General features: G+C 36.5%; 1 protein-coding gene and 1 pseudogene across 1 annotated transcript; both read right to left on the reverse strand.

The window, feature by feature from the left end:
* Window positions 1-1,520: 1,520 nt before the first annotated feature.
* On the reverse strand, window positions 1,521-2,992 carry LOC145947673 (uncharacterized; annotated as a pseudogene).
* A 4,324-nt stretch (window positions 2,993-7,316) lies between these two features.
* Window positions 7,317-12,497, reverse strand: LOC145947674 (uncharacterized). Its single transcript, XM_083057452.1, has one exon. It carries the CDS (start codon window positions 12,495-12,497, stop codon window positions 7,317-7,319), a length of 5,181 nt encoding a protein of 1,726 aa, XP_082913578.1.
* Window positions 12,498-13,487: the final 990 nt, after the last annotated feature.

Consider the following 13,487-nt stretch of genomic DNA (forward strand, 5'->3'; position numbering starts at 1 on the left):
AAAGTTCACTCTCAAAACTTGGGTATGACACTCAATAGATGAGTGTAAACTTTAAATCTTTTAGAATTATTCTCAAGATTGAATATTCTGAAGTCACTTAAGTATAAACTCTCATAATTAAATATTAACGTTGAAATGTTGAATGCAAACGCCCGCAAATATTTGAACACTGCTTAAAAATAATTGCGTTTAAATTTTTAAAATAAATAAAGTAAAATGCAGTTGCACAATTTAATAAAATCTGTTTTAAATGAAAAATATATATTAAAAATTTTTTTTTAAGTAAACTAGAAATTAATAATGTTTTTAACAGTAATATATTTATTACAATGCTATTACAATATACAAATGGAAAAAAGATTAAAATATATAGTACACTAAACGAAACATATATTAGATAAAATATTACTTAATAATATGAAAAATATTGATAAATATAATAAATACATATGCCATATATGTATTAAAAGTACAAAGTTTATAATTTATTAATATAATAAATATTCCTTTTAATAATAAATGCACACATATATTAATCAGTTTCTATTTTATTTACTAATTTCATTATGTAAAACTTATCGTTACACGGTAAAAGAATACATTTATTACAAATATTTTTTGGTAAACAAGTAACGTTATTAGTTTCTCTGACTGAGTGAGAGTAACTTGATGACGAAATATACCTATATGTACATAAAACGTCATTTAATAATACTTCAAAAGATTTTCCAATAATTACGTATTTTTCCACGTTGTTCAATGTTGTAACACAAACAATTCCCGTGATTTTTATAAAGATTCCAAATGTTGTCTCAATGATACTATTATTTCGCTTAGATAATTTTCCATATGTACTTGAGTGATATAAAACATTATTGAAAATAAATCTTTCATAGGATACAGCATCATTTTGAATGTTTTCTGCTATAAGCGCTTGAATCGATAACTTTTCAATAAGTTTTAAGGTCACAACCTTACCATTTCCAAATATAATTAAACGATTGTCATCGATTATCTTATGTCCAGTTCTATTTCTATAATTTCCTAACATTTTCAAGTACAAATTTTTACCTTCTACATTACAATTTGCTTTAGAAAAAGAATCTATGTATTTCACTGTTTGAAATCTTAAATATGATTTGCAAATTTGTTGCAAAATTGTTTGAGAACTATGCAACATACTTCTTAAAACAAAATTGTTACTCTCGTAAGGAAAGGCAGACCATGCCCATAAAGCTCCAAAATTTTGAACTGACTTGGGTATATGCAACAATAAATGCATATTAAATTTCATTAGCTCCATTCCGTATAACATTTCAGTGTTATTCACAAATTTTTTTATTGCTCTTGTAGCATTTTCATATGCTTGACTTTCAATTTTTTCACTATCAAATACATAAATAGCATAGACGAGTAAAAACCAATGTTTGTAAAAAATTGAAGGAAGCAGATCTTTTAGACAAGGCAGAGAATAATAAATTAAAAAATTTTTAAATTCTGAAGCTTTCCATTGACTTATATTACTCACTGATTGTACGTGTTATTTCACACGGTGGTAATATTTCTGATAATTTATTATCTAAGATTTGCGTTTTTGTTCCAATGTACCACGGCTTACTACAGTTTTTTGGATCAATCCAAGTTGACAGAAATAGTTTTACCACTCCAAGTAAAACACTGTGCATATACTCTGGAGGAAAAGATGTAATGATGTTAAAAATAGGTAAAAGCATTAGTAAGGAAACACCTTTAACTCCATTGACAATCGTATCTTCTGTTTCTGCTTTTATAGCATCTCTCCTATGCTGATTTTTCGTTCTTTTTTTTCCTTCTCCAGCCTATATACGCGCGTATAACCATTTCCTATCGGGACATGTTCGCCTGGATTTAAACATAATGAGCAGCCATATCTACCATTAAATTGGTGAATATTTTGCAATGCACATCTCTCTACGGAATCTACAGGAGCGAGAATTGTATGCACTTTGATCGTAATTGGTTCATTAAAATTAGGTGGCAAGCATTCAAACCCATTAGTATGAAGATCTTTTAATTCGTCAATAAACGGCTTTAAAAATATATTTAAAACAGGTTTTTCTGTAGCAGCCCATATACCAGCCAGAAGAATGTTTTCTTTTCTTAAGCGATAATTTAATTCATTTATTGATATTTGTAATGGACACATTGATACTTTTGATGATTTGAAAGTTTGCACACCATCAGCATTCCACTGAAGAGATATATCGTAATTGGAAATTATTCGTTTTTCTCTTAACATTTTATATACTCTGCCACTTGTTACATCAGAAAGTATATGTCGTTCTCGACAATCTCTTTGTAATTCATTAAATAGTGGTCCAGAAAATAAATTACAGAATTGATCCTTTAAAGATATATGTAAAAAGAAGTGTCCATTTCGTTTTAAAGAATTCTGAAGAAAAATTGTACGACAAGATGTACATGTTACGCGTCGAGCAGTTCCAAAATTTAATAGGCTCAAGCAGTCTGGACAATAATAAAATGTTTTAATATCTGCGGTTTTAGAAAACTCTTTTAGAAACTTATACTTTGATTCGTTTAGTGTTCTTGGAATGTGACAATTAATAAGTTCTAAAAGATCTTCTAATGCAACATCTGATAAATTATGTCGAATCATGAAACTCATTATAAGAAGATTACTTTCTTCCTTTGTAAGTGAAGCTCCTGGATAAATAGGTACTCTTTCCTGAAAAAATTACATAAATACTGCAATTAAATTGGAACGCAATAAAAAAATTAAAATTTTGCAACTAAAATATATTTTTATTTAATTATAAGATAACATTATTTCCACATGCTTAAGTTTATTTAAAAATTCAACAAAAAAATTTGATAAAAATTTAACCCGGGAGTAGGCAAATAAAAGTAAGTAAAGTTACGTCAGCAGGCATAATAAATAAGCAAATAATTGAAGTAATTGGACTCACCTCATTTCTTTGATCTTCACGATCATTTATAACGTGTACATTATTATTAGGATTCTCGTGTAATTCAACATTTATTTAAGGCTCATCATCTTCATCACTCTCTTCATTTTCTTCAACGTCGTCATCATGAAATAAATTTTCATATGGCTCATCTATATCCATTTGATTTAGCATCTATTCAAACATAAATATTCTTAATATATACAAATACTCATATTTTATAAAGTTTATGTACATATATCTACAACTCTTTTTCCTTATAACATTGTTAAAATATACATCAAGTTTAAATTCGTTATTGTTATATTATTATACTGCTGGTTTAATTAATTTTTAAAATATATTTTTATATATGTTTCATAAAGTTTCTTAATGCAAAACTACGCGCATAATAAATCAAAACAATATATTAAATTGTACATATATTACACGAAAATATTACGTTATATATACCTCTCTATCATAATGATTGTCTTGATGAAACTCATCTACTTGCATGTTTAATTGTTCATTTTCCTGCTGTTCGTTATGAATTTGATCGTTCTCATCGTTTTCCTGTTAAAAAAATAAAAAACAATTATTATTAAAATTTACATCAAAAGTAAAATTTTATGCTTTTCTTAAACAGATATTTTATAATTATTTTATAGTTATAATTATTTTATACTTATAATTATTTTAATTACTTTATAAAATTAAACAAAGTTTTAACTATTATATAAATAGAATTGTACGTACCTGTGGTTGACCTACTAGTCCATTCTCATTTTTTGTAATACGGTCATAAATAGTTGTATATGGTACAAGCACAGATGGATCTTTTAGATATTGAAAATAAGGGCCACGTTTATTCATATTTTTATTAATGCTACTATTCAAAATAAAGAAAAATGAAATGAATAAATACAAAAAATATATTTACGATCACTTAACCTCACATAACCAACAAAGGTCAATATAATGTACACACTGGCGCCTGGCGCCTATACCAATCGTTCGAAAACACTCGGTGTGCGTTCGGAAACGTAGAAGGAACACGAAGTATTCCCTCCAAAAAATCACTCATATCGTTGTCACAAAAGGCGAAAAGCCTTTACGATCAAGTTATCGAAAATCAATACACGAAATTTTCGTCTATTGTGTATATATAACCGGTACACGTGTGCAAAATAAGTGAAGTTTTATTGCTATTAACATCTGTTTGAACGATAGAAAAGGAATAATGGAAAAGAGGCTCTGGATGATAGACAATAAATCATGCATATTAGTAGAATTTTCAAACGAAGACGAGGCGTTAGCCATAGGTTATACGTGCTGGCTAAATGAAACCGTGACCGAAGAAGAGCTGAATAATATTATTGAAAGCAAAAAAGAGGTGGAAATAGTTTGGCCAAAATGTGATGTACAATCAGCTCGGAAAATGAAAACCATCTTTAAAGGTTTGACAGACAAGGACTGGGAGGTTCATGCTGTAAAGGTTCTTGGATTTGGTGGTGAGTGATTATTTTAAAAATAAATTTTAATAGCCTATAATTGTTTAATGTTCCTCTTAATAACAAAAAGAAAACAACAAGTGTAAATATATTTATAAAATAAAAAAATTATTAATGGCATAATTATATATAATTTTCTTTATATTAGACTGGACGAACATGAGTGCTGAATTAGATTTATTACAAAAAAATAATGTTATTAGTACAACAAAGCATAATAGACACCTTATAATGAAAAAATCTTTTGATGACACAGAATATGCTGCATCTACAAGCAAGACAGATAAATTTATTAAAAAGGTTTCATTTCTATTATTTATGTTAACTTCTATTTAAAATTGTTATGGCTAAATTTAATTATTTTTCGATTAATATATTTTATATTTTGTTGTGTGTGTATTACCTTACATATGATTTGTTATATTTTTTATACAAATTTTATTTTCAGTCTAATAAAAAAGAAAAGCAATCACTTAGAAAAATTGTAGCTCAAAAGAGAAGTGGCACAATTTTGAACGAAATACTACAAACTAATAAAAATAAGACAAAAATTGATGATAATGAGGTATTTAAAAAATTTTAAAAACATATTAGAATAAGATAATATAAAATTTTAAACATTTTAAAAATATTAAACATTTTTATTAAAACAAATCTGTATATAATTTTAGTTAGAAGACATAATCAGTGAAAGTGAAAGTGAAAGTGCTACGTCTGAAGAAGAGCCTGTAATTACAAAGAGTAAATCACAATTACAGACTGATTTAAGAATATTAACAATGGAAAATAAAAAATTAAAAGAAGAAGTTGTGCACTGCAAAAGTAAGGCTACTAATTTCTACTTCAAAAATATAAAATTCTATACGTATAATGGTATTTTGTATTAATAAAATTTTATTTTATTATCTATAAGTATTTATTTTCCAGATATATTGTTTGCACAAAATGAAGCAAAAAAACTGTTAGATGATTTGCAACGTACTAGAACGGTTTTAAACGAAATACACTTTGTGTGTTCTGTCTGTTATAATGTTCAGGTATGGATCACAAGGATTAATTTTAGATATATATAATATATAAAAATATATAAAAATATATACAAAACTTTTGCAAAATTTACATTGTGCACAAGAAATGCTACGAAAAAGCATGTCTTCATTTAAATAAAAACATGAAAAAATATCTAATATTATAATATTCTTTATATATTTTTACAATTTTAATAGGATACTTATTTGGGTACAAATAAAGTGTCATCTTTAAAACAAAAAGTATTGAGTGGCAATTATAAAAATGATTTAGAGCTTATACAAGAAAGCAATGAACTTGAAAAATGTGATCTTGAAAGTTCACCGATATCAGAAAAAATTCAATCTGAGGTGTCAAAAGAAATCAAAATTAAAAATGAAAAACCATTTAAAAAATATACAAATTCATCATCAATGGTAAGATTTCTTAATATATTTTATGGTAAAAAATTATATAATTGTAAAATATGTAGTATATGTATACATAATTTTTTACTGTTACAAGAATTTTTTATAAAAATATTTATATTTTTTAAATATATTTTTTATATTTATATATTTCCCAGATTAATACATTAGAGGTAGATGATGCAAATCTTTCAGACTGTCATAATGTAAACGACGCCGACGAAAATATTTCAGACAATGTTAATAATGTTAAACCAAATATTAATTCAGAAAACTTATTGGTAAGTTATAATATTCATTATTATTGAAACAATTTTAACATTATATTGAGTACTTTTTCAAATATATTATCTTTTTCAAATATATTAGAAGAGCACTGTGTTAGAATCTAAACCCAAAGTAACTTCAGATAAACTTACAAAATCATCGGACCACTCACTGTTTACGCACGAACGAAATTTTGTCGCGTGTAAATCGAGGATGCCGGCTTGCTCCGAGAGAGCGAGAGGAAGAGGGAAAGAATGGAGAGCGTGTGATAGCGAGAGAGTGAGAGAGAGGAAAAACTAGAGTGAAAGAGCGAAAGAAGCAGTACACTGAAAGAGAGCGAGAAAGCGAGATGGGAATCGAACGAAGGAGATCGGAAATGAACAAGGATCAATGTCAATGAAAGAAGAAGTGAAAATTGTTACCAAGTAATTTTGGAAGATTTGATGAGATCTTTAATGATCGCAGTTAAAAGATATACACTGAGCGATGAATCGCTAGACTCGCAACTCGTTATCGGAAATTTCTTAAAATGATTGAAGTAACTGATCGTCTCGCTCGATTAAATGCTTGAATTGACTGTCGTGAACAGCCAGACAAAATAAGCAAGTCTCAAAGTCGCCGGGCATTTCGCGTGTTTATATATATTGTCGAGTTTCTGGAAGCTTCTCAGAATCGAGCCGGGGATTCCGTGGTCTGCGCAATACACTACATATATGGTTTAAATTTAGACTACCGTTGCGAGACCAAAACAATAATAACCCGCGATAGGTATAAGTCAGAATACTGGAAATGACAAACGATGGTTCGATAGATTTGTGATCTTTTCGTTGTCGAAGGCTCGCTCGGAAGAATTAAACAATACATGACGCGACGACCGAAAGGTCATATGAGAAAGCATAGAAACAGAAATAATTACGGAGATAATAACAACCGGACGAAAGACGATATAAATTGATACAGAGAGTTAACAATATTAAATTTAATACAAAGCCTTTTTTTGTTATCTTTAACATACCGCCCGCCTCGAAACTATAGTTTCGAAAGGCGAATCAGAACGAAGAAACGAATCAACTAAAGAAGAAAGAGAGAAACATTACGTTGATTCGAGGCGGAGGATATGTTAATTACAGAAACTTATGCAACTAATTCGAGATTTATTGTTGCTCGATATCGATAGGAAGCAAACAAAGCTTCACGACGGGACGCTTATATTCGGATGCGGCGGTCTTTACATTTACAACTCGTACTATGTCGTCGGAACCGGGGTAACATTTAATAACGCGACCCAATTCCCATTTACACGGCGGAAGCTGTGAATTTCGAACTAAAACGAGTTGACCGATTTTAATCTGAGTTTTGTTCGCTTTCCGCCATTTGACCCTTTGTTGGAGCGTGTTTAAATAATCACTCTGCCATAGTTTCCAAAATCTTTCGGTCATTTGGCGCACCATTTGCCACCGAGACAATCGATTTTCGTGGACGTCTAATAGCGATGGTTCGGGAGTGACGGAGAGAGGCGCGCCTATCAAAAAATGCCCCGGGGTAAGCGGTTCACAATCATCGATTGAATCCGTGAGCGGAGCGAGGGGCCTCGAGTTCAGGCATGCTTCTATGTTGCATAGAAGAGTAGAGAACTCTTCAAACGTCATCGTATGGGATCCGATGACACGACGCACATGATATTTTACGCTTCGTACGCCTGCCTCCCACAAACCGCCGAAATGAGGGGCAGATGGCGGGATAAAATTCCATTCGATTTTTTGAGAAGCCGCGTGATTGAGAAAATTCGGATCTTTTATAGTAGCTCGAAAAGCCGAAGTTAATTCGCGATCGGCACCGACAAACGTGGTTCCGTTGTCGGAGTATACAGTTGCCGGTAGTCCGCGTCGGGCGCAAAATCGCGAGAAGGCTCCTAAGAACGCGGAGGTTGAATAGCCTTCCACTACTTCAAGGTGCACGGCGCGAGTAGCCATACACACGAAGACAGCGATATATGCTTTTCGAGATGCGATTCCTCGACCGGACATAGATCTTATTTGTACGGGACCGGCGTAATCGAGGCCGCAATGTAAGAACGCGCGAGCAGGGGGGGAGACGCGTACTGCGGGTAAATTGCCCATCAGATATGAAGGTACCGCGGCCTTTTCGCGAGTGCATTTTATACAGCGATGAATGACCGTTCTCACGAGAGTGCGAGCCCGAACAATCCAGAAATTTTGACGCAGCGTTGACAGCGTTAGTTGCGGACCGGCGTGCAAAGAGTTCAAATGAGTATCTCGAATTATCATCGTGACTAACGGGTGGTTTGCTAATATCACGGGGTGTTTAATTTGATCCGGAAGCGGCGCGTTTGATAACCGCCCGCCGACGCGAATTAATTCGTCGTCCCCGAGGAATGGGTTGAGCGAGAGAATCGGACTCTTTGATTGAATCGAGTGGTTTTGTGAGAGCGCAGCCCGTTCGGAAGGAAAAATTTGCTCTTGAATCTGTTTTAACCAGAAATTCAGCGCGGCTTGACATTCGGCGGCGGAGAGAGCGATCGAAGTTTTATCTAAACTCGCGCGCCGATGAGTCGGGGAGCGAAGTCGCGAAACATATCGGAGTATGTATGCGGTGACCCGGATTAATTTTTTCCATGAAGAATATCGCGATGCTAAATCCCATTGCTCGATGGGTTGTGTGAGATGCGTGGTTACGCGAGGATTTCGTTCAATCGAGACGTCGAGCTCGCAGACAGAGGATTGTGCCGGCCATTCTGACTCCGGGAGGCGCAACCATGTTGGGCCATGCCACCATAAATGATGACTTGAAAGCTGGTCTCCCGAAATTCCGCGGGACGCACAGTCCGCAGGATTTTCGTCCGTCGAAATATGTCGCCAAGACGCATCTGGAAGTCGCGATTGGATCTCGGACACGCGATTGGAAACGAACGTCTTCCATTTCGAGGGATGTTGTCCTATCCATGCTAATACGACCGTCGAGTCGGTCCAACAGTAGCACGACGCGGAGGTCAAATTCAATGACGTGCGCATAAATTCCATCAATTTGGATAGCAACACGGCAGCCGCTAATTCTAATCGCGGGATGCTTAAAGACTTTATGGGCGCGACCCTGGATTTTCCGCCGAGTAGCGTCACTTTAATTTCGCCAGAAAGTGATCGTAGGCGAAGATATACGGCGGCGGCATAGGCAGCGGTGGACGCGTCGGAAAACCCATGGAACTCGCATTGCACGGTGTCAGACCCGTGATACGTCCAGCGATCGAGTTTTAAATCGTGTAGAGCGATTAAGGAAGTTTGAATCGTTTTCCATTGGTCTAATAAATGAGACGAGAGTAGTGCATCCCAATCGAGTTTAGTCATCCAGAGAAGTTGCAAAAATATTTTTGCTGAGATTGTGACGGGAGTACACCACCCTAACGGATCAAATAATTTCGCGACTGTAGATAGAATCGATCGTTTCGTATTTGAAAGAGTTGTCGGGAGAGAGGCCCGAAATTGAAATACATCTAACGAGGGATTCCACGCGATCCCGAGAATTTTTAATTGCTCGTCAACTCGCAAGTCTTTACTACATGCTAAACCATGATTTTCGACCGCGATGTCCTCGAGCAATTTAGACGAATTACTTGACCATTTGCGGAGTTCAAATTTACCGCGATGCAGCAACGCGCACACCTGATTGCGAGCTTGGCGTAGAAGAGGAATATCGTCGGCACCGAACAACACATCGTCGACGTATATGTGATGTTGCAGAATGTGAGACGCCATGGGAAATTCGTCCCCTTCGTCCGCGACAAGTTGGTGGAGGACGCGCAAGGCTAAGTACGGCGCTGACGCTGTACCGTATGTAACCGTTAACAGCTGATATGCTTGTATTGATTTTGTGTTATCCTCGATCCACAATATACGCTGGTAGTCGTCATCGCGAGAGTCGACTTTAATCTGACGATACATTTTCGTGATGTCTGCCGAATATACGTATCGATACTGTCGCCACCGAAGAATCACCGCCGCTAAATCAGTTTGTAATTTCGGGCCGATCAATAAGTGATCGTTTAGAGAAGTCGCGTTTGTTGTACGACTCGACGCGTTGAATACAACTCTTAAATGAGTCGTGAGACTGTGGTCCCGAATTATTGGATGATGAGGAATGTAAATGCATTGAGATTCTCCTAATGTATGCGTTACCTTTTTCATATGTCCTAATTTTTCGTACTCATTTAGAAAATCGGTGTATTCGGCTTTGAGCGCGGGGTTTGTAGTGAACCGCCGTAGTAATGTTTTAAGCATTTTTTCCGCGAGATTATAAGATTCGCCTATATCAATCGGAGGTCCTTTTTTAAAAGGGAGGCGAACGATATAACGCCCGTCGTCGTCGCGCGAATAGGTTGAACGAAAATGATTTTCGCACTGTTGCTCCTCTGGAGTAAGCAAGGTTACCCGAGGGACTTCTTCGATCTCCCAAAATCGGCGAAGTTCTTGATCGATCGCTAAAGAAGTTGCGCTATGCTGAACCGTGATAGTTTGACGCGACGGCGACAGAATCGATGTAGGGCCTGAGAGGACCCAACCAAGAATTGTTTTTTGTGCGATCGGTTGACCGCTTGTGCTTCTTCGTATTCCATCAAGAAGCAATTCACCGTATAAGTCGGCTCCGATAAGAACATCAATCGCTTCGGAACTTAACGGATCGGGATCGGCGAGAGTGAGATCGGCGAGATGCGTCCATGCGATATTCGATCTGGTAAGCGCCGGTGAATATTTAGTCAGTGATGTTAGAATAGACGCGGTAGTCGTAAAAACGGGACGCGATTTATTGAACGGCGAGAGTTTAATGTGCGCCGCCCAACGACAAGTTCCTGCATCGATGCCGCCGACGCCAGAGATCTCGATGGGCATTTTAATGCGCTGCAGTTTCAAAGCGTGGCTGAGTCTCGCGGTGATAAAGGTCATTTCTGACCCTTGGTCGAGCAGCGCTCTAACGACGAGTGTGCGACCCTCGGATGAGCTGACCTTGACGCGAGCCGTTGCTAACAAAACAGAAGGTCGCGACGGAACGGTTGAACAGAGCGAAGTAACAGCTTTAGTATCGGACGCTTCCGACGGAGAGCTCGACATCGTTGCAGTAAGACTTCCGGTAGACGCTGAAGTCAAGTCGAGATGCAACATAGAATGATGTTTTTTCTGACATATTCTGCACGAATATTTACTTATGCACGATTGCACCGCGTGTTTCGAACTGAGACAATTTAAACAACGATTCGCTTGTTTGATTATTTCTAATCGCTGACTCGGACTTTTCTTTACGAATTTAGCGCATTTATTTATAAAATGAGGTGCTTTGCACAACGGACATGTAATATTGTTCGTAGATACAGTGGTACTCGAGACCTTTGTCGAGCGAACAGCTTTCCCGTTGGAAGAGGTTAATTCTTCGAGAGCGCGAGCGCGTGACGCTAGGAAGCTATCGAATTCTGCATATGTCGGAATTTTCGCATCATCGCATCCTTTTAATTTCCATGCTTTTCGCGTCGCATGATCCAATTGCTGAGACACCCGGTAAATTAATACATCATTTAGAATTTCGTCCGCAGATCGGCCTAAATTTTTGAGAGACGCTATCGCGCGATTTGCTTTATCACGTAGCTCGTTGAGTTCAACTGCGTTTTCGCGTGAAACGCTTGGTAAATTATGAAGGGCACAGACGTGCACTTCAATTAATCGCCGCTTATTTTCATAGCGCGAAACTAGCGTTTTCCAAGCGATTTCAAAATTATCAGCGGTAATAGGTATTGTTTTAATTGACTCAAGAGCGCGGCCGGTTAAACTGGACGCTAAGAAATGCATACGTGCGAACGAAGTGAGATCCTTGTTTGCAATAATTAACGACGTGAATCGATCGCGAAAACTTTCCCATTCGTCGTAGTTTCCGCAAAATGGGGGAATTTTAATTGGCGGCAAATGCGATAAAGAAAATGAAGAGGTACATTCACCCTGGCTGGATATTCGACTGGACGACTGAAGGGGGTCCCCAGGTGGTTCGATATCCTCGAGACACTCGGCCATGTAGTCCAGCGTCTCTTGGTAGACGTCCTCGTGTTCGTCGAACAATTGATCTCGGAAATATGCCATCGTGTCGCGTTTATCCCGTGAGATGCCATGCAGAAGAGCAGCGTGATTCTGAGTACATTGCGTCCAGGTCTCCTTCAACGAGGTCACTCGCGATCGGATTTTAGCGGCCGTGTAATTTTTCTTTCCGATCTTTTTGAAATTGTCGAGCGAACGTGATACCGTATGGAATAGCGATGATTGATGTTGGTACAGTTCGTCCATTTCTGCTGATTAGACTATCACTTTGGTCACACGGCACTCCGCTTTGATTCCGTACAGATTACCTCAGTAGAATCCGGCTCGAAGGACCAAATTATGTTTACGCACGAACGAAATTTTGTCGCGTGTAAATCGAGGATGCCGGCTTGCTCCGAGAGAGCGAGAGGAAGAGGGAAAGAATGGAGAGCGTGTGATAGCGAGAGAGTGAGAGAGAGGAAAAACTAGAGTGAAAGAGCGAAAGAAGCAGTACACTGAAAGAGAGCGAGAAAGCGAGATGGGAATCGAACGAAGGAGATCGGAAATGAACAAGGATCAATGTCAATGAAAGAAGAAGTGAAAATTGTTACCAAGTAATTTTGGAAGATTTGATGAGATCTTTAATGATCGCAGTTAAAAGATATACACTGAGCGATGAATCGCTAGACTCGCAACTCGTTATCGGAAATTTCTTAAAATGATTGAAGTAACTGATCGTCTCGCTCGATTAAATGCTTGAATTGACTGTCGTGAACAGCCAGACAAAATAAGCAAGTCTCAAAGTCGCCGGGCATTTCGCGTGTTTATATATATTGTCGAGTTTCTGGAAGCTTCTCAGAATCGAGCCGGGGATTCCGTGGTCTGCGCAATACACTACATATATGGTTTAAATTTAGACTACCGTTGCGAGACCAAAACAATAATAACCCGCGATAGGTATAAGTCAGAATACTGGAAATGACAAACGATGGTTCGATAGATTTGTGATCTTTTCGTTGTCGAAGGCTCGCTCGGAAGAATTAAACAATACATGACGCGACGACCGAAAGGTCATATGAGAAAGCATAGAAACAGAAATAATTACGGAGATAATAACAACCGGACGAAAGACGATATAAATTGATACAGAGAGTTAACAATATTAAATTTAATACAAAGCCTTTTTTTGTTATCTTTAACACTCACAATCATCAGATCCCAATGTAACTTCAAATACACTTACAAAGCCATTGAATA

Source organism: Prenolepis imparis, unplaced genomic scaffold (assembly GCF_030444845.1).
Source record: "Prenolepis imparis isolate NDT839.2.m4 unplaced genomic scaffold, iyPreImpa1.0 SCAF_118, whole genome shotgun sequence".
Lineage (NCBI taxonomy): Eukaryota > Metazoa > Arthropoda > Insecta > Hymenoptera > Formicidae > Prenolepis > Prenolepis imparis.

Bases quoted from the DNA above. Each gene is read 5' to 3' on its own strand.
- LOC145947674 (XM_083057452.1), bottom strand. From the start codon at position 12,497: ATGGACGAACTGTACCAACATCAATCATCGCTATTCCATACGGTATCA.